Source organism: Camellia sinensis, chromosome 13 (assembly GCF_055761805.1).
Source record: "Camellia sinensis isolate YWXY chromosome 13, ASM5576180v1, whole genome shotgun sequence".
NCBI classification, from domain to species: Eukaryota; Viridiplantae; Streptophyta; class Magnoliopsida; order Ericales; family Theaceae; genus Camellia; species Camellia sinensis.
Window position 1 is genome coordinate 72876934 of NC_138973.1, and position 24367 is coordinate 72901300.

Here is a 24367-nt window from a genome sequence, read left to right on the forward strand (position 1 = left end):
TATTTGAGTATTCCCATAGACGACGCCAGTTGTGGAGAAGTGGTTTTGGAAATACTCTTCAAATCCTGGGAGACGCTAGTGATCCTCAGCTAGTCACCTGAAAAGACACAAACACTCTGGTTGGGAGTGCCGGAATTAGCACTCCGACGGACAAGTTAATTTAGACACTCAGAATAGCTTGTCTACTAAGTTTTGTGAAGTGATTCTTACATATCTTTCTAAATCTGTGGTTCTTGTATTTATACTTACTTTTTGGACCTCGGGGCCTGAGCCTACTTTTATCCCATTCCCCTTTTATTCATTCGGAGCCACTGTCTTCCGTTTATTCGGCTTTCCTAACGTATTCGGCGTCCTAGTCACGCAACATGAAGCCGAACAGTATCTAATTTCTAGGGTACGCATCTTCCGACTGTTCTACTTATTCGGCTCCCACAGTCACCCTTCGCGGTCGGCCCTTCTCCCAGTCGGCCTTTTCACTCAGTCACCATTCGCGGTCGGTCCTCCACCCAGTCGGTCTTCTCTCACTCGGCCACCCACAATCCCCGTCTTCTTTCTTATTCTCTTTGTTGGACTGAAGCTGCACTTGGGAATGGAGGACTACTAACATAGGTGGACCCATAGGGGGTTTTGGCCCGCCACTTAGAGCCTAATGCATGGCTCAAACACTAAAGTCCAACATTATTGGATCCCAACGTTGCACCAAGAACAAATGGCATCTAAACACATGTCAAGAGAAGAACCAGCCACGTAAGCAGACAAAGATCCTGCAGAGTTATTGCACCACACATCAGCCATTAATGAGGTCCCCTACAGCATTTAATGCGATAACCCCTTCACGTCAGAACAAAATAGTCTCATCGTGAACAAGGCAAGCTAGAGCATAGACTTTCGGCAAATATGACAGGTCGGAGTGGACAAAGAAATGATGAACAAATGATATAAGCAGGTTTAAGACAAAAAGAATGTTAAGTTCCCTATCATTACTCTATTTTTCGACACACCATTAATCTCTCTCTTCTAACTTGTTCGTCGGGAGGTTCGCTGGGAAACTCCTGTTTCCCAGAAAACTTTTGTGTAGGTATCTCAGTAAATCCAGCGACCAGACAACGGTGTTGGGGGCGTGGACCAGCCGACCTGTCCCACTGGGACAAGTAGTATCAGCAAACTGCTTTGCTCACTGCCCTCACTTCTATCATTGAAGCAAGCAACAAACAGATGGCCCTGGGTTTTAAACGTGCAAGAGCATGTCTCAGCAGAGGGAACCAGCTTTCTCTAGTTTTCATTTATGTTTATGATTTTTGTTTTCATTTTCGTTTTTGTTGTTTAGAAACAAAAACAATAAATAAATAAATAAAAATTGAAACACACTTATTATTTCATTTTTGAGGTTTACTCTACTTTCGCTTTTATTTATTTTTTTTCCCAGAAGCAAAAACATAAAAAATTGGAAAACACTATTATTTTCAGTGTATCATTTCCATTTTATGCAACACTATTATTATTATTATTATTTTTTTTTTTGGGTGGAGATGCAGAAAATTACTAAAAAGGGCTTTCTAAAAAGAGATTTTTTTAATTTTTTTTTCCCCAAAAGTTTGCCAAACAAATTCTGTCCCAATTTTGGAGAACAAAATAGGGAGGAAAAAAAAAATGCCTAACATGCCCAAAGCTGAAGAAACCGAAAAAGCACTGTGCTATAGGCTGTTCATCAAAACCATCCTATACAGAGCCTTTGAACAGTTTCTGCTGTCCAATGAGTCCTATTTTGGCTTCGTTTTTAGTCTTGTTTGAGTTGAGTTTTTTTGACTTTTTTAAGAAAAAAAATAAAATGATTATAATTTTAATGTAACATTTTATCTTATTAATTTTTCAGCATATTTTATCTTTTTGTGACTATTTTAATCTTTTAGCCCTTAAAACCAACATACCAAACAAGGGCTTTATACAACAAACTACCAATCTTCCACTTCCCATCATGGATTAGCTCTTACCTTAAGTAGTCTATTAAAAGATTCTTAAAACATCACCGAGGGAGAGCAACAAACATACTTGAAGACCAGTAAAGCAACATCACAGAAATGCCAGCATAAGAAAAATATCAGTTGAAAAGCGTGCTCAACAACAACATTCTCTGAATCTCAATTCAAAATTCCAGAAACCTCAAGTGTCAAAACTGCCAATAGATATGTAGCATTTTCAATTTTTGCTTTGTGTTGCTTCAAGTTGTGCTGCCCATGTCATATTTCGGGAGAGATGGTTTTCCTGTAATCCAAACGCTACTGGTTCGCAGGACAGATCATTGTTAAAAGTTGAATTAAGTTTGAAGAAAAGAAAGAACACAACGAGCAAGTACCAAATATACACTTACATATATAGTAATACATAAAATAAATACATGATGACATTGAGATGGTCCAATGTAGACCAACTTAATTCTTGCTTTTTGTTGGTTTTCAAATTTTCCTTTTTTTTATACACAGGATAGCGAATATGAACTTGTCATCAAGAATTAGATAAAAGGCACGAGGCACAAATTACTGTACATTTGAGAGAGGTTACCAGAAATCATCAACAGCCACGGAGGTGGATGGGTATGGCTCATCACATTTCTCCTCCTCCATCTCCAACTCTGGCTCACCGGACCCAAACTCAGCTGATTCAATGTCAGCAAGGTTCTTCAAATCAACCACCGAAAGCTCATCTAAGTGCCTCACCACCAAGTCAGCGGCTCCAAGTTCATACACAGGATGTTTGCTAGCAACAGCCACACACTTCATCTGTGCATCGTGAGCAGCCTCCACCGTCAGGTTCGAGTTTCCAAACACAATACACCGCTCAGGTATGAAATTTAGAAGCTGTGCTGCATACACAAACATCTCAGGATCGGGCTTCCCTCTGTGAACGTCCTCGGCTGCTACAATTACAGTAAAGACCTCTTTGATCCCAATATCTCCAATTGCAGTTTCAAGGGTTTTTCTTGGGCGGGTTGAAACCAACGCCATAGGTATCTTGTAATGCATCAAAACATTCACAAACTCCTGAGACCCAGATCGAAACCTATATATCCCACCTTGTAACGCTTGGTAGATCTCCTCTCTTCTAGATGCCATTCGTCTCACCTGAGCCGGGTCTCTAGACCAGCAAAGGACCTCAGAAATAGCCTGTTCGTTCTTCATGCCTTCTATTCTACGAAGAATGAAAGCTGGAGGAGGGGATTTTCCTTCTTCCTGAGAAAGAGCCAGCCAGGCTTGCTTTTCAAGATCAGGATTGTCCTCAATTAGAACTCCTTCCCATTCAAAGATTGCACCTAACCACCCACAACCCATCCTTTCTTGTCGAAGCAAAGGGTTGTGAAGTGAAGTATTATCGGCCTTGTTCTCCGGTGGCCACAAGCCGGGTTTTCGATCTACACCAGTATCTATCCCGTACTCGAAATCCCGGGGTATTCGCTTTTCTTCTCTATACTCATAGGCCTCCTTTGCCAATTCCATTGCTTGAGCCTTAATTGATGGAACTACCAATCGATCAACTCCAAATTTCAACGAAGAACGAGTGCGGACAACATTCCTACCAAGAAATTTTGTTACAGGGATTCGGCATACAGCAAATTGCTTTCTTCTTCTTGAGACATCCGTGAAGCAATATCCTCCACATACCGGTCGGTGCCCCAAAAGGGACGTTGCAGCAATCGATTCCACCATATTTACCAAGCAAAAACAGCTAAATCCAAACAGATACCTACCTTCAAAACCTACCCTTTATGTCAAAAAACCCTTATTGAGTGGAACAAATTCAGAATCCCCACAAAACCAACTAGAATACACCCAATATCTTTAAATCAATCCTACCCAACTGGGGATTCAAAACCCAATCTCCACAAATTCCCTTATTTGAGTCACAAATTTTCAGAGTAATTATTGAAGTGAACCACAAAACAACCCAAACTAGGCCTAATTTAACACCTACCCAACCAGGGTTTTCACAGATATACCCACCCAATTACAACATAAATACAATCCCAAACCTAAAGACCATCTTTTTTTCTCAGAACACTGTTGAACAACAAAGGGAAAAGAATAACAAACCCTCTTTTTCCAGGAAAAAAAATCCCAACTTTATTTCATACCCATCAAAATATCAGCTCAAAAATTTCATTCAATCCCCCAAATTAAGCCAATCACATAAACCAAAACACCAATCAAGAAGCAACAAGGCTTGAAAACCTCTAAAATGTTCAACCCAGAACAATAAACAGAATATATACAAGAAATACCCACCAAATTTCAGATAATCTAGAAGCAAGAGAGCACACCAAACAGAACAAAATCTGGAATTTGTGGGCAATTATAAAAAAGAAACTATGATGAGATGTGTATTTACAGAGAGCGAAAGAGAGAGAATAAGGAAGTGTGAAGAAGAAGAACCTGGGGTACAAGCCAACGGTTGGTTGAAGATTGGGACATCAAATTTGTAATAGGAAAGACAGAGTGCGATTGGATTCTTCTTCCTCTAATAGGATTTTATGTGGTGTATTTTTTTTAAATTTTTTATTTTATAGAAGGATAGAGGAAAAAAATATATAATTTTATTATATTAATATTTAATAAAATAAAAAATATATAATATTTTCATATTGTGCGATAAACGAACACCCATTAGATTTAAAGATAAGTTTTATAGAATGGCTATTAGACCAGTAATGTTGTATGAGACAGAGTGTTGGGTAATTGAGAAACAATATGTAGATAAGATGAGTGTGACTGAGATAAAAATGTTAAGGTAAATGTGTGACAAGACTAAACAAGACAAAATTAGAACTGAGTGTATTTGGGAATGAGTAGGAGTAGTATCGATAGAAGATAAGTTGAGAGAGAATCGATTAAGATAGTTTGGTGATATTCAACGGAGACCAACAGAAGTAGTAGTGAAGAGATGCAATACTCTAACGGTATATAGAAGTGTTAGGGGACGGGGTAGGTCTAAATTAACGTTGAGCAGTATTATAAATAGAGATATGGATCTACTTAATTTGACTAATGAAATTGCCTTTGATAGGACCGCATGGAGAAAAAGGATTCATGTAACCGATCCCATTTAACGAGACTTAAAGCTTGGTTTAGTTAGAATCACTTAATTATAGAGAAAATTTAACTTAAAAAAATTTATATTGATTCAGAAAAATTTTAACTTGACTTAGAGAAATTTTGATTTTGACATAGAAAAAACTTAATTTTTACAGAAATTTTTTTCTAATTTCACATAAAAATTTCGAAAATTTTCTATTATGATCACAATTTTTTTTTTATCGAAAGGATCTTAATTAGCAAAAAAAAATTCATAAAAAAGAAAAAGAAAAAGAAAAAGGACCGCGTTCATAACGCTTGCAGGCGAGGCCAACCGGGTACACGTGTCCTTGATGTGATGTCATTCTTTCTTTTTCTTGATTGACGTGAGCTTCTATCTACATATCTACACATTTTTTTTAATAAATAATTGATTCGAAAATAAATTTTTGAAAATAAACAATTGGTTTAGAAGTAATTTTTCGAAAATAAATAATTAGTTCGGAAGTAAACTTTTGAATTTTTATTATTTTTTTGACATTTAACTTCTGAATATATTTATTTGATGTCTATAATAATAATTTTATTTTAAAAAAATTTATAATAAAAATAATTTTTATGAAGTGTGTGCGGGAAGGTAGATGTGTAAATAAAAGCTGCCTTGATTGACTGGTAGCTTTTTAGTAGTGCAATTTGCCCCCCGATTTAACTCAATATCACAACATTGCCACAATTTCCAGTTTGAAACTGGGAATTGCCCACAATTACACGATAGTGATTTTGTTGACAATTCATTTTATTTTATTTTATTTTATTGAAAGTCTCGTAAATTACTATCTTAAAAAAAAATCCGCATAAAATACAAAATTAGGATGAAGAGTCGTTTGAAAATTAATTTTAAAAATTTTACAAAAAAATATATAAAAAAATTAGAGAGAATATATTAATTTTTTATTGTGATTTTTTGATTATTTTCTTTCATTCCCAAATCACCCCTAATTGTCATGTGAGATTCTCATTCCTATAAAGATTATCACCAAGGATTCTCTAGAGTGAAATTTTCCTAAAGTTTCCTAGAGTGCTACATTGTTTGGTTGAGATTTACTGACAAGTCACATCAGAAAAATTAATGTGACTTGCCAGTAAATCTCAACCACACAATGTAGTACTCTAGGAAACTTTAGAAAAAAATCACTCTAGAGGATCCTTGCTCAAAGATTATAACACATAAGGGTGATTTGGAAAGTTGTGAAAGATGATGGGTGTGTTTGGTTTGGTTTTGAGAAAGTAGTTTTTAAAATTTGTTTTGGAAAGAGAGTTTAGGGGCTCGTTTGGTTTGAATTTCTGAAAATTTTTTGGAAAATTTTCTCTACAAATAAGTTTTTAAAAGTAATCAAACCAAACAAATTTTTTCAAAAAAATTTCTCAAAACTTGTAAACCAAACAAGTTTTCCAAACAAATTTCTCTCTCACACACATCAAATCAATCACTTTTTCTAAAACTCTCTCTCAAAATAATTTTTCAAAACATCTTTTGAAAAAAATCAAACCAAACAACTTTTCGTACTTTTTATCTCTAAAACACATCTCTCAAACACAAACCAAACTTACCTTAGAATTTTTTTTGATTTGTTTAGTTGTGTATTTTAAAAGTAGTTTTGGAGTTTGGGAGTTTGAAATGATTTGATATTTTATTGTAATTAAGTAGATGTGTGTGAGAGAAAAAGTGATTAAGAAGGAGAAAAGAGAGAGAAAAAGTGATTGATTGATGTGTAAGAGAGAGAAAGTAATTTTAAAAATTGTTTTAAAAAAATTACAAACCAAACAAGTTTTTTTAAAAAAAAATTTCAAAATCATTCTACAAAGCCAAATCAAACATATTTGCTCCAAAATGAGTTAAATGATAAAGTTGGAACTCCTTATTACACCTTAGGAGTGAGATAAGTGATACATCCAACATGCGCTGATGGAGAACACAAGCAAAGTTGGAACTCGGATATTGTTTTATTTCAAGAGAAAGAAGATAGGCTGGTAAGATGGCCCCTTCTATTGCCAAGGGAAGGGAAAAATTACTACCATTGATAATAAGGACATCTTTTACATTATTCCTTAGTAGAATTGGCTTAGGATAATAGAAAACCAATTCACTTTTAGTAATTAAAGGTAGGTCAGGAGCCAGTAGACACGCTTAGCTCTTTCAGAGTGTTTTGAGAAATTGGTAAAAAGTTAGTTTTTGATTTTTTATTAAGTTTTTTACTTTTTGAAAAATGACTTGGGAAGTTGGTAAAAAACTAACTTTTGACTTTTTAGTTTAATATTTGTTTATGGTGTCAAATAAAATTAAAATAACCAAAATATCCTTACCCAACATAAGAAATTTATTTTTTTATTTTTTTGTCATAGATCCCAATTTGTAATTTCACACTTGTATTTTTGACACTTCCCAAACTAATTTTGTTGTATTTTTGCCATTTACATTTTTAAACAATTTAATAAAAACGTGACTTTTTATTTTGGTTCCCAAAACGGCACTCAGTTTGAGAATGACGCTGAACCAATGCTACAAGGTTTTGAAATCCAATGATATCTTCATGAAGTCGGTTATTACAAATGTTACGATTCATTTGATTGACAGGTCTAATCGATGCCTGTCGAGCAAAAAAATATTTATGCAAGATTAGTGATTGAGGTTCATGTAGAATTTTATGAAATATCTTAGAGATCAAAGAACATATTATTTATATAATTTCCTTATTACTAAACATCATATACATAGATTTCATATGCATAGCCTTTTGAAAAGGAATTATTTTAGTCAAAAAGTAACTATAAATTGTCATATTATTTTTTTTATTTTTCTATATATTGTTTCATTAAAACATCAAAAAATTATTAAAATGATTTATTCTCAAACGAGCCCTTAGTGAGAAAAATATATTGACAATATTTAGGAATTGTTTGGAATGATCTAAATAAGCATATATTTTTTACTTATTAAGAAAAAGAATAATGCAATATGTACTAATTAATATACTAACTAGTATACTAATAGATGATGTGACATAATTTTAGAGATTTTAAACATTTGTAATTTGTATAATAGGTGAGGTCAGTAATAATGACGTAATACTACTTGATATACTAGTGTGTACATTAATTGGTGTATGTAGCACTGCTGTAAGAAAAAATATATAAAAAAATAAAGAGATGATATGACTTAAATAAATGCACTTATTAAATTATGCCGAATAATACCTTAATTTCATATTAAACTAGTGTGTTAAAGATTGGTTACTCTGTACACTTTCAACTAATAAGTCATAAAATCTTTACATTTTATACTCTTACTTTATCCCAGCTACAAAATTACAAAATTAATAGGTATGCATGTCAAACTTTGATTAATATGAGTTTGATTATAATTTGATTAAGATCTCGTTTGGCATGCGAGTATTTTAGCTAAAAAGTCAAATAATTAAAAAATAAAAAAAAAACCTTTAATTTATACCAAAATGTCAAAGATTCTCTTTTTTTTTCTATTTTTTGCACATTTTTTTTTATAAACAATTAAAAAATCATTTAAACATATTAATTTTTTTCTTCATATTTTAGTCAAAAAGTTAAGAGTTACTAAAATAGCCTATTTCCAAACGAGGCCTAAGTGTTTTACTGGTGAGTGATTTGAAAATAACCTTTAATTAATGTAATATTAAAACGACATATAAGAATTCTGATCAATTAAATTTACCTTGTTAATTTAAAATGACCACAAATTGACCTAAAAAAAACAGCTCCCAAGTTTCCATCATTTCCCTTGAGGTCACCCTCTGAAATTTATCACTCAGTGCATTTACACAAAAATTGCACCTAATCAACAACTGATCAAGTACATTAAATAAATAGCCCTATCTGGATAGCATGAATGGAAGATATAGAATGGAAACTTCATTATCAATATTCATTTGTTTATGCTATTCAAACATTTTTTAATTTTTTATGAGAAAATGATAGGAATTTTAATATTATCGGGTCATCATTATTTTTATTCACAAATAATACAAAAATGTGAGGTGAGGGATGTTGAAACTACTTGTTTGATAATGTAAATGATTTACTCATGCAAATTTTCATGTAGTAGGGATACACCCCAAACGAAAGGCAAGAAATTTGAAATAAGTACTATAAGCTATGTTTGGTTTTGACTTTTTGATTAAAAAAAATACAAAAGATAAAATTGACTACATAAGTCAATAAGACAAAATGTCACATCCAGATCATAGTCATTATATTTTTTCTCTCACAAAATTGAAAAAATCAAAAAAAAAAAAAAAAGCCAAACGAGGCTAAAAAAAAGGCTAAAATAGCCAAAAAGTAAAAAAATAAAATTATTTTAGCTCTTCCCAAATGAAAACATATTTATATTATTCAACTATAACCTAGATTAGGCAAGAAATTTGAAATAAATCATTTATATATTTATGTTATTCAACTATAACCTAAATTATTCAAATATCTCAAGATAGATTTCTTCTTAAAAAAATAATCTAAGCCTTTGTGAAGAAAGGAATGACTTCTCTCAAATTGGTGATATAATTGGAGGTGTAATGTTGGGGTTTAGTGGGCTCGTTCCAGACTTATGATATGAATCATTTATTTTATAAGGTTCTTATTGCATAATAAATTAAATTGATTGAATAGGAAGATGGTTAAAAATCATCATTTAGCTTTTAATCTATTTTGAGTTATATTATCTTTCACATTTTTTACACGTTTTTTTAAAAAAAGTCAAAAAATCAAAAAATTAAGTTTTAACTATCTTTCCAAAACAACCCATAATTAGATCAAATTTGCCTTACAAAATTGGCCAGTAAGTACTTTCACCATCTATTTTTTTAAAAAGTAAATTACAAATACACCTCTTGGAGTTTGCTTAAAATACGAATTACTTCCTCTAGTTTAGAAAATTATAAATACCTCATTATCATAATTTTTTATTTAACATAATTAACTAAAAAAATAAATTCATAACTGCTTTCTTATACAATAATAAAATTACCTGAAACAAATTTATGATATCATTAAAAAATATTAATTAACTTGATGATTTATTAATAAAATAGATAATTTTGTTATTGTAAGATAAATAGATAGAGAGAATAAATTGTATGTATATATTGATATATGTTGTATTGATTGTTGTATTACAAATGAGGGGTTCCTTATATAGATGTAGGTGTAGGGAGTAGGTGGTGGTAGGTGAGTGTAGTAGGTGAGTGTGTGGTAGGTGATGGTAAGTGTGTGGTAGGTGATGGTAAATTATACAATGTACATTAACAGCCCCCCTCAAACTCAAGGAGGATAGGTACTAGCCAACTTGAGTTTGGAGAGAGTAACAAAACAGAAAAATAAACTGATAAATAAAACAGGATAGGAGACACGGTATGGTCGTGTCAGACCGATGTAGCAGACAGTTTATGGGGTCATGTCGGACCGTTGTAGCAGACACTGTGTGGTCGTGTCAGACCGATGTAGAAGACAGTTTACGAGGTCATATCGGACCGTTGTAGCAGACAGTTTATGGGGTCATGTCGGACCGTTGTAGCAGACAGTTTATGGGGTCATGTCGGACCGTTGTAGCAGACACTGTGTGGTTGTGTCAGACCGATGTAGAAGACAGTTTATGGGGTCATGTCGGACCGTTGTAGCAGGACAGTTTACGGGGTCATGTCGGACCGTTGTAGAAGACAGTTTACGGGGTCATGTCGGACCGTTGTAGCAGACACTGTGTGGTCGTGTCAGACCGATGTAGAAGACAGTTTATGGGGTCATGTCGGACCGTTGTAGCAGGACAGTTTACGGGGTCATGTCGGACCGTTGTAGAAGACAGTTTACGGGGTCATGTCGGACCGTTGTAGAAGCTTGTGGTGGTGCACCAAGGGGGCGACTTAGGGAGTGCGCCATGGGGTGACTTGAACATGATACATGATACTGGTATAACCCCCCCTCAAACTCAAATAGGTGTGAAGATAGAAACCTATTTGAGGTTGAAAAGGGAGTGATAAAGCTGACCGGTGTAAAAGACACTGTATGAGTGTGTATATAGGCTGCCCAAAAAATATACATGGATGTAGATATCGAGCCCTCAAAAGTCGTGCCCTCAAAAGGTGTGCCCGTAGCCTCAAAAGGCGTGCCATCAAAAGGCGTGTCCGAATGCATCAAAAGGCGTGCCATGAAAAGGCGTGCCAGTTTGTCGGCGAGAAGAGGCGCGCGATGCGCGTGGCTGCCTCGGCTATTTAACCAAGACAGAGCTGAGGCAGAGGCGAAGACAAACAATTGGCGAAAATCCTCTGAAAAACTCTTCGTTTTGCTGAGAAGGTTTTGCTGAGAAGATACTCTGTAACACTCTCTATAACACTCTGTTGCCCAGAAAAAAAAAAAAAAAAAAAAAAAAAAAAAAAAAAATGGCTTCGTCTTCCCGCGGGCTGCTTACCCTCTTTCCCGACCTCAACGAGTCCACAGGAGAGAGAACTGGGGCGGTGGCCAGTGAACCTCAACCAAACACCGCTGGGTTTGCTCCTCTGAACTTTCCGATGCGGTCTGTGGAGCAAAAAATGGCGGTGCAGTCGGATGTGGAGGCCAATCAGTATACGCTGAAGGCATGTGTGGAAAGCATGACGGCGGTCACAAATCTGTCGCACCGGCTACAGAGTAGGACAAATGAGGTGCAGCAGTTAAACTCCCAGCTGGCTCTGCTCCAACGCATGTATAAGGATGCGCGAGCAGAGATGAGCGTGCTAAGGGCAGAAAACAAGGAGCTGAAGCGGAAGGCCACCGTGATGTTCCGATTTGGAGGTCCTCCATATGCTGCAGTGGAGGAGTATGGGGGAGTGAACGTGCTCAGTGGACAAGGAAACACGGAGACCGGACTGGCACGGGACACCCAAGATAAAAGTAAGAAGAAGAGACCTGCAGTAGAATAGAGAAGGGAAAAGAAAAATCCCACTGGGGTTGTTTTGTTTGTATTTTTTTTTTTTTTTTGTGTGTAAAATGATGATCGGGGTGAGGCCCGATATGAATAAAATTTTGCAGTTCGTCTTCTTCCTCCGTGTTTGTTTTTTTTTTTTTTTTTTTTTAATAAAATAAATAAATAAATAAATAAAAAAAAATAAAAGAAAAGAGAAAAAGTGGAGCAACGGGGATGATAATGTTTGGTGAGTGGAGAATAAAGAAAAGAAAGGGGTTCTGTTGTGTGGGTGGTGTATGTGCTGGTGTATGTGTGTGATGATTAAAAAAATGTGGGCAGTAGAAATCCCGTGGGTGTGTGAGTGTGGGTCTGCTGTGAGGGCCGTGGGTGAGTATTGTGTGAGAGAGAGAAGAAGGGGAGTTGAATGAAGACTGGATCGAATCTGGTTCCAAAGTTGATTCGGTTGAACAAGAAACTTGCTATCGAAGAGGATGTAGATCACGTCTATGAAAGGCTACAAGCACTTGAAACCGACAGGGAGTTCCTAAAGCATTGCATAAGCTCCTTAAAGAAAGGAGATAGAGGAATGGATCTTCTTCAAGAAATTTGACATCTACGTGATTTGAGGACTGTGGAGCTACGTGCAAGAAACATATGTGACAGTCCTTGATTGTGATCTTGGCTACAAATGGGAAGATGAGAGATTGACGGAGGACATTCCTCGTATCATCTGTATTACGAGGTAAACTTCATAATCGAAACCTGAAACAAATTGGGGCCTTCAATTAATCCTAGTTTTTGAAGGTGTCCTTCAATATTACTTCATTATCCACAGATCATGGTCGGCGGTGGTGGTCCACCGAGAAGAGAGAGAGCCCAGGTGCAGAGAGAGAGAGGAACATGAATCCATCGTTGTCGCCGGACCTCTCGACGAGCTCCTGGAAGACGGGGTTGTCAACGACGTCGGAGCCGACGAGGTAGCGACGGCGAGACTTGCCGACGTAGACGGGGTGGAGGGCTTTGGAAAGAGGAGGAGTAGTCATCGTTGGAGGAAGAGTGGGTTGAGGACGAGGCGGCGGCGACGACGGAGCCGCCGTAGGTGGAGCGGCTGCTGACTTGAGCTTGGTTAGTTTGCCTCCTTTTGCCATCTTATTGTATATGATTAACCAGTGTGGTTCAAGACTTGGTTGAGAGACAGAGAGAAGATGTTATGTGCTTAGTTTTCTCATCGTCCGGCGGGCGGCCAGGGCGAGGCTGCCGCCCGCCGGTGAAGCGAAATTACTAGGTTGTTAACTTGGCTCTGATACCATGTAAGATAAATAGATAGAGAGAATAAATTGTATGTATATATTGATATATGTTGTATTGATTGTTGTATTACAAATGAGGGGTTCCTTATATAGATGTAGGTGTAGGGAGTAGGTGGTGGTAGGTGAGTGTAGTAGGTGAGTGTGTGGTAGGTGATGGTAAGTGTGTGGTAGGTGATGGTAAATTATACAATGTACATTAACAGTTATAAAATTATAAATTTTCAGAGGTGTGATATAATTTCCAAAATCATAGAGGATAAATCGTACTTTAAACAAATCTCAAGAAATATATTTATATTTTATCTATTTTTGAAATACATATAATTTAATCATGTAACTATCAATTTTTAATAAATTAATTTTTTTTTCCATATAAATAATTTATCCGATAAATCTTATAAAAATATGGTTTGATCCATCCACCTCTAATAATACCTCTCCCAATATATCACCAGGTGAAGAGAATACTTATAAAGGAAGCAACCATGTGTTTGCTAGCTATGTTTGAGTAAATTGTCCAAACAATCATATAACAATTTGAGTCTTGTATTAATCTCATGCATTGTTTGGGAGGTTAGACCTGTAAATTACAGTGAATTTTGTGGTTGCACAAACTTTAGCATCTTGGGTATGCCATCCAAAGAGGAATCAAGGAAGAAGTAAAAAAAAAAAAAAAGGATAAAATAAAAACAGTTGGATGACATAAACGAGGTATGGTGCATTATTTTTAGGACTTTTCTTAAGTGTGTAACTTACACCTTACACTTACGTCTTTCTGTTTGCTGTCCTGTTTTATGTTTACACCTTCTATTTACACCTTCTATTTACACCTTTTGTGTTGGTTGCATATGGTGTACAACCTTAAGGGATTGCACATCATAACAATACCCTTATTTTTATAGTCATTATCAAATGAGACTGACCATTATTTTAATGATGGGTTTTGGATAAGATTTTGTGAAAAAGTAAACCCTTCTCCAATTTCAAAAGTTATTCCATTTCTGCTTTTTATTGTCTCTAGCTCAATTCAATATTACCTCAATGCTTCTTGTTTTGGATGACTTGCACACATTTACTTGACAGCACAAAACAATTCTTTATTGTTATTTTTTTAATAATGACAATGAAGGGTGAACCTGGCCCACATATCCCAGAAAATACATTGCTTTGCTCCTATATGCCTTGCTTATTATTCTCTTCTAATCATAGAAGTTTTGTTTGGGAATATATTATTTTAATAATTTTTTAATTTTTTATAAAAAAATATATAAAAAAATAAAGAGAATGATATGAGAATAATTTTTAAATTTTTTGACTAAAATGTATAATTAACAAACAAGAATTGAGTGTTGCTCAAGTAATGTCTCCATTTTGATTCATCTTTGAGTTAGTCACTTAGATATCAGAACAAAAAGTTAATAGAGCTGAGTCTTTTAAGTTTAAATGAATCGTATCTAATATTTAAAGTATGGATTTGAATATTTATCTATCTGTGAATTTGCGACTTTTTCCTCTTTGTCTTTTGTCTTTTGTCTTTAGTGCTCTTCTTTTAGTGGTGAAAATTCACATATTATTTATCTATATGCAAATTTGCTAGCTATGGATTTAAAAATGTGATTTCACCACACACTTTAAAACATATTTTTCTTTTACGTTTGGTTATTCTCTCTCTTTCGTGTTTTTCATTCTGAAAAGTAAAGGATTTTTGAATTTTGGGTCTATCCGAACGTCACTCGAACAGTGTAATTTTATTTTATTTTTTTCACAATTGCTAATCGCTAATCGCCACTTGTTATTTGAAAAAAAAAAAATTATATTTGTTTTTGATATTTTTTAAAAATAAAAATTATTTTTTTAGACCAAAATGACAAACTTTTTTTTTTGGAATTGAATGTTAAAAAGAATTTGGTTATGAGTTTTGAATAAAATTTTCAGTAAAGTTTTGAGTTATGTGTTTGGTTTATGAGTTATAAGTTTTTTTAATCAAGTTTTGAAATTTTTTTTCAAAACTCATAACTAAAAAACTTTTCTCATTTCATATGTCACATCAAAAATTCAAAATTCTTTTCAAAACTCATAACTAAACAAATTTTTTTCTTTTTAAATTATAATTCTAAAACTCATAAACTCAAAATATAATTTTATTCTCAAATTATAATTCTAAAATTCTACCCACTCTATCAACACTTCTAAACATGAAGGGTGCGAGACAGAACAAGGTAGCAAGCACTTGGCCTCCCGCCGAGAATATTCTTTTGAAAGCTTAGGCTGAACGTCTATATAACTGAGGTTTGAAATCTTATTAATATCTTTGGGCCAAATAATGAAAAATATAGAGGGAAAAAAAAGTAAATATGATTTTTTGTCTTTTTAGTTTATTATGATTTTTTTTTTCTGTTTTTTAATTCAACCAAAAATAATTTAAAATTCAAATTCTATCCTATCTTTTTTTATTTTTTTATTTCTATTTCTCTTTTTCCGGTATTTGAAAAGTTGATATTTTAATAAGTTATTTTAGTTTTTGACTATTTTAATAGGCCAAAATTTTTGTGTTTAGGAAGATGATTGAATTTTTTTATAGTTAGATGTGATGTTTGTGAAAGAAAAAGTGAAATGATTATGAATTTAATGTAAAATCTATTTTAACCGGATTTGCGGTGATTACTGTGCACCCCGCACAACAGCCATTGTTGTGCACTCAAATGGGCTCATTTCGAGGCCCATTTCGATGATTCGAACCGTTCACATTTTATAATATATCAAGTTAATCGGATATCATTTACCTTTTCATCTACTCAACCAAAAATAATTTAAAATTCAAATTCTATCCGATCTTTTTTTATTTTCGATTTCTATTTCTCTTTCTCCGGTGTTTGGAAAGTTGTTATTTTAGTAGGCTATTTTAGTTTTTAGTTATTTTAGTAGGTTAAAATTTTTGTGTTTAGGAAGATGATTGGATTTTTTTGTAGTTGAATGTGAAGTTTGTGAGGAAAAAAGTATGAATTTAATGTGACCTTTAGTCTATTTTAACCGGATTTGGGGTGGCCGCTGTGCACCCCACACAATAGCCACTGTTGTGCACTCAAATGGGCTCATTTTGAGACCCATTTCGATAATTCGAACCGTTCATATTTTAGAATATATCAAGTGGAATATACCTGCAAAAAATCAAGTTAATCGGATATCATTTATCCTTTCATCTACTCACATTTGTATTCATTTTAATATTTTAAATCAAATTGTTATTTATTTTTGTAAACACAAATGTGATGAATGAAATGGTCAGCGATATCTGATTAATTTGATTTTTTGTAAGTATGTTCTACTTGATGTATTTTAAAATGTGAACGATTCGGATTATCAAAATGAGACTCAAAATAAACCCATTTGAGTGCATAATAGTAGCTATTGTGCACCTCGCACAACAGCCATCCTAAACCCATTTTAACCAAGCTAAAATTTTTCTTACCAAACACACCCTAAATCTTTTAACCAAACATTCTTTAGGTGATATTAGGGTTGCACATGAAATTGATTTAATTGGGTTAGATACAGAGTTTGGTCACATTTTGTGTTTTTTTTGGACTTGGTAAAACTTGGTCCCTCCTGTGAGCAGGTAATTCCAACTCAAAGTGAGCCCCACTAGGATTGGAATTGCGTAGATGATACGTGTTCGATTTTTCGTCCACAGCGAGATATTACTTCCCCTGCAAAAAATACCAGAGGACGGTGCGAGTCCAAGTGCACCATGCTCTCCAGGTCCACTTGCTGTCGCTTGCTGTTGGCAACGTGTTTGAATTTTCATTGTATAAATATATAATATATATATTGACGTGGGTAGCCTATAAAGACCATAATTCATTATAAATAATTCAAGTCTATCACTTAGAACTCAATATATAACTCAACTGATAAGGCCCAGCACTATCTAAAAGTCGATATGGCATGAAGGACCGATGATATTTAGACACGTGGCAGGTAAAGGGCAAGCCACATCAGGAGACAAAGATCTGCAAAGTTATTGCCACTGCATAGCGCCATTAATGTAACCCCTCACTGCATTTATTACGACAACACCTCTCCGTCGGGACAACACGCCCTCACCCTGAATAAGGTAAGCTACAACATTGACTTTTGGCCAAGGTGACAGGTTGGAAGGGACAACGAAATGATTACCAAAGGATATAAGCAAACGTTGAAGACAAGAAAAAGGTTAAGCTTTTCTATCTCTAATCTATCTACATATTCCACTCTCTCTCTCTAACTTGCTTGTCGGAGGGTTCGTTGGGGGGACTCGTCGTTCCTCGTTGAACTCTTGTGCAGGTTCTCTGGTGGGCTTGGTAATTCGGACATTAGGCTTGAGGAGCGTAGATCAGTCCAACCTATCCTACCATTAATAACTGCATCATCAGTTGGCGCCGTTTGTGGGAACGCTTTGCTCCTCGCGCTAGTTGTGTTCATTGTCGCCGGAGACCCTGTCCCAATAACCCTTTCTTGATACCCATCAAAGTGTATGGTCACGATTAGATCCATGGCTTCTCATCAAAATACCGCCGACCACCAAGCTGACCCTCCCAATCCAAACAACCCACCACAGTATTTCATCGAGCTTATCAACAGCATTAACCGCATAGCCGAGCAAAACCAAGCCCTGATAAATACTTTACTCCAAAGAAACCTTCCTATGCCTCCTCCACCACCTCCAGATGTTCCGCCGAACCAAGAACGAGCCCTGAGCCATACTATTCCGCAGCCCTATCCACCCAACTTAGAAGGCTTGTAGCCTCCTCCTCCTAATATAAATCCACCACCCCGACCCCCACATCCATTGGTCCTGGCACCAACCCCTAAAGGGGAAGCCAGTAGCGTCCAACCCCCGCTGCCTTTTGGTGGTGATAAAATCCCTCTCTAGGATGCCGAACTCCGAGCCATGAAGCTCCAACTCCAAGGGGTCATGCAGAACATCCAGTATAAACCCTCTACCACAGCAAATTCACCATTTGTGGCCTCTATCCGGGACAAACCTCTACCCCCCAAGTTCAAAATGCCCACCATCGACTCTTTTGACGGTATGATAGACCCAGTCGACCATCTGGAGACCTACAAAACCCTCATGATCCTCCATGCATTCCCTGACGAGATCATGTGTCAAGCTCTCCCCGTGACACTGAAGGGGTCAGCTCGGCTGTGGTTTAGCCAGTTACTAGCAGACTCCGTCTTCACTTTCCAGCATCTCAGTGACTCCTTCCTCAGTCATTTTATTAGAGTCCAGCGCCAACGCTGTCCGGCAACCCAACTCCTCAACATCCGCCAGACCGAGGGGGAGTCCCTGCGCAGTTTCGTTACCCGCTTCAACACCGAAGCCTTGCAGGTGGCAGAAAACGATGATAAGGTCATCCTTACAGCTTTCATGGCCGGACTATGGTCGTCTGACTTCTTCTTCTCTCTCTTTAAAAACCCTCCCACCTCCATGGCAGTCCTACTCTCCAAAGTCCAACAATATATGAATGCTGAAGATTCCCTAGCCGCCCGGCAAAATCCTCTAACCAAAAACCTGACCCCCAGAGAAAAGAGGAAAGATCTAGACACCAGAAATACCCAGTACAATAACTAAACGTCTCAATACACTGACCGACCCCCCAGAACTGAGCGATCGGACCAAGCCCGACCGCCCGGTCGGTTCGAGCGGTACATCTCCCTAAACTCCCCCATAGAACAAGTCCTCAATTAGATCCAGCAAGACTATCCCCTGAAATGGCCCCAACCATCTCGAACCCCTTCTAATCGGGAAGACCAGTCTAAATATTGCTGCTTTCACCAAGACCACGACCATAACACCGATGAGTGTATTAACCTCAAAGATCAGGTCGAGACCTTAATACGTCAAGGACGACATAGCTGGTTCACGGACACCCGCCCTCAAGAGGCAAAGGACTGAGCCCAACAGAAGCAATCCCCGGCGCACCCCTCCTCGGTAGCCAGCCCAACTTAACCAAGGCCATGATTGCCCTCCACAGCGACCTTGGGCACAGGGTAACCCCGCCCCACCTGTTGGAGAAATTAGAGTTATTTCCGACGGACTTACTTGTGGCGGACCATCCCGTTCGGCTCAGCGGGCAAAACTCAGAAAAATAAGGCAAGGCTCAGATAAAAAAATTGCCACGTTGGATCGACCCTTCAAACAGCCCAGGCAGTGGACTGAGCCTATCACCTTTACGGACACCGACTGCATAGGCATTCGTTACCCCCACGACGATCCCCTTGTCATTTCGGCCCTCCTCTCAAACTACAAGATCAGACGGGTTCTCATAGACAACGGCAGCTCTTCAGACATCATGTTCCTCAACTGCTTTTGTCAGCTCAAGATCGGAGAAGAAAGTCTCTCCCCTCTCCAAACCCCTTTGGTCGGTTTCACTGGTGACCGGGTGACCTCTATCGGCTCCATCGATCTCTCCATCACCATCGACGAGTACCCACGGCAGACCACCAAGTTGCTCACCTTCCTTGTTGTCAACTGCCCCTCTGCTTACAACATCATCTTTGGCCGAACCGCCCTAAACGCCTTCCAAGCCATCACCTCCACCTTCCATCTCGCCGTTAAGTTCCCCACCGACCTTGGGGTCGGCACAGTCAGGGGAGAACAGACTGTGGCCAGAGAATGCTATGTTGCCTCACTTAAAGAAGTTAAGCTTAAGGAAACCATGATCATTGAAGGACTTGACGTCCAAGATGAGGACGAGCTGGTCAGAGGAGAGCCTATGGAGGAACTCATTGAGGTTCCCATCGACCCTGCCAACTCGACGAAAACTGCCAAAATCGGCAGCCAACTATCCCCCCAAGCAAAGGCCGACCTTACGGCCCTCCTGATCGAGCACAATGATATATTTACATAGACCCACTCAAACATGCCGGGTATTGAACCCTCATTCATAACCCATCGCCTCAGCATTGAACCCCATTTCCGACCTTACTGCCAGAAGCAGCGCATTTTTCATCCGGAGCGCAACACTCTCATTGCCGCAGAGGTCGACAAGCTCCTTGAGGCACAATTCATCAAAAACGTGGACTACCCTAGATGGTTGTCAAATGTCGTCTTGGTTCGTAAGAATAATGGTAAATAGCGACTCTGTGTCGACTACTCCGACCTCAATCGAGCTTGCCCCAAAGACAGCTATCCTCTCCCCCGCATAGATCTGCTGGTTGACGCCACGGCCGGTCATCAAATGCTCAGCTTCATGGATGTCTTCTCTGGGTACAACTAAATTCTGATGCACCCGTCTGATCGTGAACACACCTCATTCATTACCGACCGAGGTACCTACCATTACCATGTGATGCCGTTTGGACTGAAAAATGCTGGGGCCACCTACCAACGTTTGGTCAATGCTGTCTTCCATCATCAGATAGGTCGGAATATGGAAGTATATGTCAATGACATGTTAGTAAAGAGCAAACTCTCCGCTGATCATCTGACCGACCTGCGAGAGACCTTCGCCACCCTACGAAAGTACCAAATGAAGCTCAACCCGGAGAAGTGCGCCTTCGGCGTAGGATCTGGGAAGTTTTTGGGTTTCATGGTCAGTCAGCGGGGCATTGAAGCCAACCCAGAAAAGATCAAGGCCTTGGTTGAAATGCAGTCACCCAGTACAGTTAAGAAGGTTCAAAGACTCACTGGCCGAGTTGCCGCCCTCAACCGCTTCATTTCCCGCGCAATGGATAAGTGCCTCCCCTTCTTCAAAGTTCTTCGGCAAACTTTTGAATGGACGACCGAATCCGAAGAGGCTTTTCAGCAGTTGAAACAGTGCATGGCCAACCCCCTTTCCTTTCACAGGCAATCACGGACGAACCCCTCTTCCTCTATTTAGCCGTGTCAAGCATCGCAGTCAGTGCCGCTCTTATCAGGGAAGGCAACTCTGTCCAATGGCCGGTCTACTACATCAGTCGGGCTCTTAGGGGAGCGGAGCAAAATTAACCACTGTTAGAAAAATTGTTTGGTCACTGCCTCCAGACGACTCCGTCCTTACTTCCAAGCCCATTCCATAGTGGTCCTCACCGACCAACCCTTGAAGAAGGTAATGCAGCAACCAGAACTCTCCGACAGACTCATGCAGTGGTCAGTGAAACTCAGCCAGTTTGACATCTCCTACCGGCCTCGAACAACGATTAAGGGGCAGGCTGTCGCCGATTTCATCCTAGAATTCACTAATCCTACCCCAACCACGGCCCCTCCACCCCCACCAACCCCTACCGACCCAAAAAACCCTCACTCTTGGACTCTCAACGTCGATAGATCATCCTGCAGGGAAAGTAGTGGGGCTGGTCTCATCCTCACGCCCCTAAGGGTGGTTATTTCAAATGTTCTCTCCGTTTCTTGTTCGAGGCCAGTAACAATGAGGCTGAATATGAGGCATTGATCGCAGGTCTCCGCCTAGCCCGAGATATTAGTGTCAGCCACATCCGAGTGTTCAGCGACTCCCAACTCATTGTCGGAAAAATTACGGGGAAATTTGATGCCAAAGAGGACACAATGCGGGCTTACAGGGATATAACACTCCCCCTTGTTCGCCTCTTCAATACCTTCCATATCAAACACATCCCTCGGGCGAAAAACTCTAAGACGGATGAGATGGCTCAATTGGCTTCTTCAGACCAGTCCGACCTCAGCCATGGTGTCCACCTTAACTACCTAGCCCACCCTGCCATTTCCTCCAACTAGCAAGAAGTCCAGTTCCTCTAAAATGAACCCATCCCTTGGGCCGCAGACATCTTCCTGTATCTAACAACAAGGGGACTTCCAGACGACAAATAGCAGGCCGCCAAAATCAGGGCCCGGTCGGCTAATTACACTCTTGTCAGCGGACTCTTGTACAAAAGGGGCTTCTCACACCCATACTTGAGATGCCTCAATCCTGCTCAGGTGACCTACACAATGAGAGAAGTCCATGAGGGTATATGTGGCAATCATTCGGGCGGCAGGTCCCTAGCCCACAAAATACTTCGCACTGGTTATTTCTAGCCCACTCTCAATCAAGACGCGACCGATTTTGTGCTCAAATGTGACAAGTGCCAATGTTTTGCCAACATCCCCCACGCCCCTCCCATAGAATTGATTACACTCTGCAGTCCCTACCCCTTCGCTAAATGGGGGATCGACCTGGTTGGCCCACTGCCCCCTGGACGAGGCCAAACTAAATTCGCCATTGTCGCCATCGATTACTTCACCAAATGGGTTGAAGCAGAACCCCTTGCCACCATTACCGAGCGGAACACAACTAGATTCATCTGGCAGTCGATCGTTTGCAGATTTGGCATCCCTCAAGCCATCGTCTCCAATAATGGCAAACATTTTGACAATGCCAAATTCAGGAAATTCTGTGCAGAGCTCCAAATCTAGCCATGTTTCTCCTCCCTAGGCCACCCCCAAGCAAATGGCCAAGTTGAGGTCACCGACCGTTCTCTTCTCAAGATTATCAAAACTAAGCTGGAAGCTGCTAAGGGACTCTGGGCTAAGGAGTTACAGAATGTACTTTGGGCTTACTGCACTACTGCTCGAACTCCCACTGGGGAGACCCCTTTACGCTTACATACGGCGCAGAGGCGGTCATCCCAGTGGAGATCGGTCTTCCTACCCCTAGGGTTCTACATCCAAATCCAGAACTAACTGAAGAGCTGCGTTGGGCAAACCTAGACTTGATTGAAGAGCTCCGAGAAACAACTGCAGTCAGACGGGCCTCATACCAACAGAAAATGAGAACACATTACAATCGTAGAGTCTGACCAAGGGAGTTCGCCGTGGGGGACCTTATTTTGCTAGAAGTAACTCTTGCCACCAAAACCCGACTGAGGGCAAACTGGCAGCCAAATGGGAGAGACCTTACGTTGTGAAAGACAGACCACGTCCGGGAACTTACCGACTTCAGGGCATGGAAGGTCGAGACCTCTCCAATCCTTGGAACGTTGAACATTTGAAGCGCTATTTTCAATAAAAGTTGTATTTTTGTATTGTCCAAAATGTTGTATGTTCTTTTTGAAAATCTATGTTCTCATTTTCTCCTCATATAGTGTAAATTTGTGACCCCACGGGCTACACTTTGTATGACAGTAAGCTTATATCTCAGTTATCTGTGGTATTTCAATAACGCTTTGATTGCAACCTCAGCCAGACTGAGCACGAAAAGCCTCAGCCAGACTAAGCATGAAGAGCTCGACTAGACCAAGTCACTTAAAGCCTCAGCCAGACTGAGCTAAAAAGCCTCAGCCAGACTGAGCATGAAGAGCTCAGCCAGACCGAGCCACTTAAAGCCTCAGCCAGACTAAGCACAAAAAGCCTTAGCTAGATTGAGCATGAAGAGCTCGGCCAGACCAAGTCACTTAAAGCCTCGGCCAGACTGAGCATGAAAAACTCGGCCAGACCAAGTCACTTAAAGCCTCAGCCAGACTGAGCACAAAAAGTCTCAGCTAAACTGAGCATAAAGAGCTCAGCTAGACCAAGTCACTTAAAGCTTAAGCCAGACTGAGCACAAAAAGCCTCAGCCAGACTGAGCATGAAGAGCTCGGCCAGACCGAGCCATTTAAAGCCTCAGCTAGACTGAGCACAAAAAATCTCAGCCAAACTGAGCATGAAGAGCTCGGCCAGACCAAGTCACTTAAAGCCTCAGCTACCGAGCCACTTAAAGCCTTAGCCAGACTGAGCACAAAAAGCTTCAGCCAGACTGAGCATGAAGAGCTCGGCCAGACCGAGCCACTTAAAGCCTCAGCCAGATTGAGCACAAAAAGCCTCAGCTAGACTGAGCATGAAGAGCTCTGCCAGACCAAGTCACTTAAAGCCTCAGTCAGACTGAGCACAAAAAGCCTCAGCCAGATTGAGCCTGAAGAGCTCGGCCGGACTGAGTCACTTAAAGCCTTAGCTAGACTGAGCGCAAGAAGTTTCAGCCAGACTGAGCATGCTGAGCCCCGCCAGACTGAGTTCCTTCAAGCCCCAGCCAGGCCGAAGCCACCATTGCGACTTTATGATCATAAGCATAGTGGCC

General features: G+C 39.0%; 1 protein-coding gene across 1 annotated transcript; it reads right to left on the bottom strand.

Annotated features, from left to right (window-relative positions):
- Positions 1–2350: 2350 nt before the first annotated feature.
- On the bottom strand, positions 2351–4549 carry LOC114288992 (Haloacid dehalogenase-like hydrolase (HAD) superfamily protein). The gene has a single exon (XM_028232635.2). It carries the CDS (start codon positions 3699–3701, stop codon positions 2556–2558), a length of 1146 nt encoding a protein of 381 aa, XP_028088436.2. The 5' UTR covers positions 3702–4549; the 3' UTR covers positions 2351–2555.
- Between the last annotated feature and the right edge of the window lie 19818 nt (positions 4550–24367).

Bases quoted from the DNA above. Each gene is read 5' to 3' on its own strand.
- LOC114288992 (XM_028232635.2), bottom strand. From the start codon at position 3,701: ATGGTGGAATCGATTGCTGCAACGTCCCTTTTGGGGCACCGACCGGTA.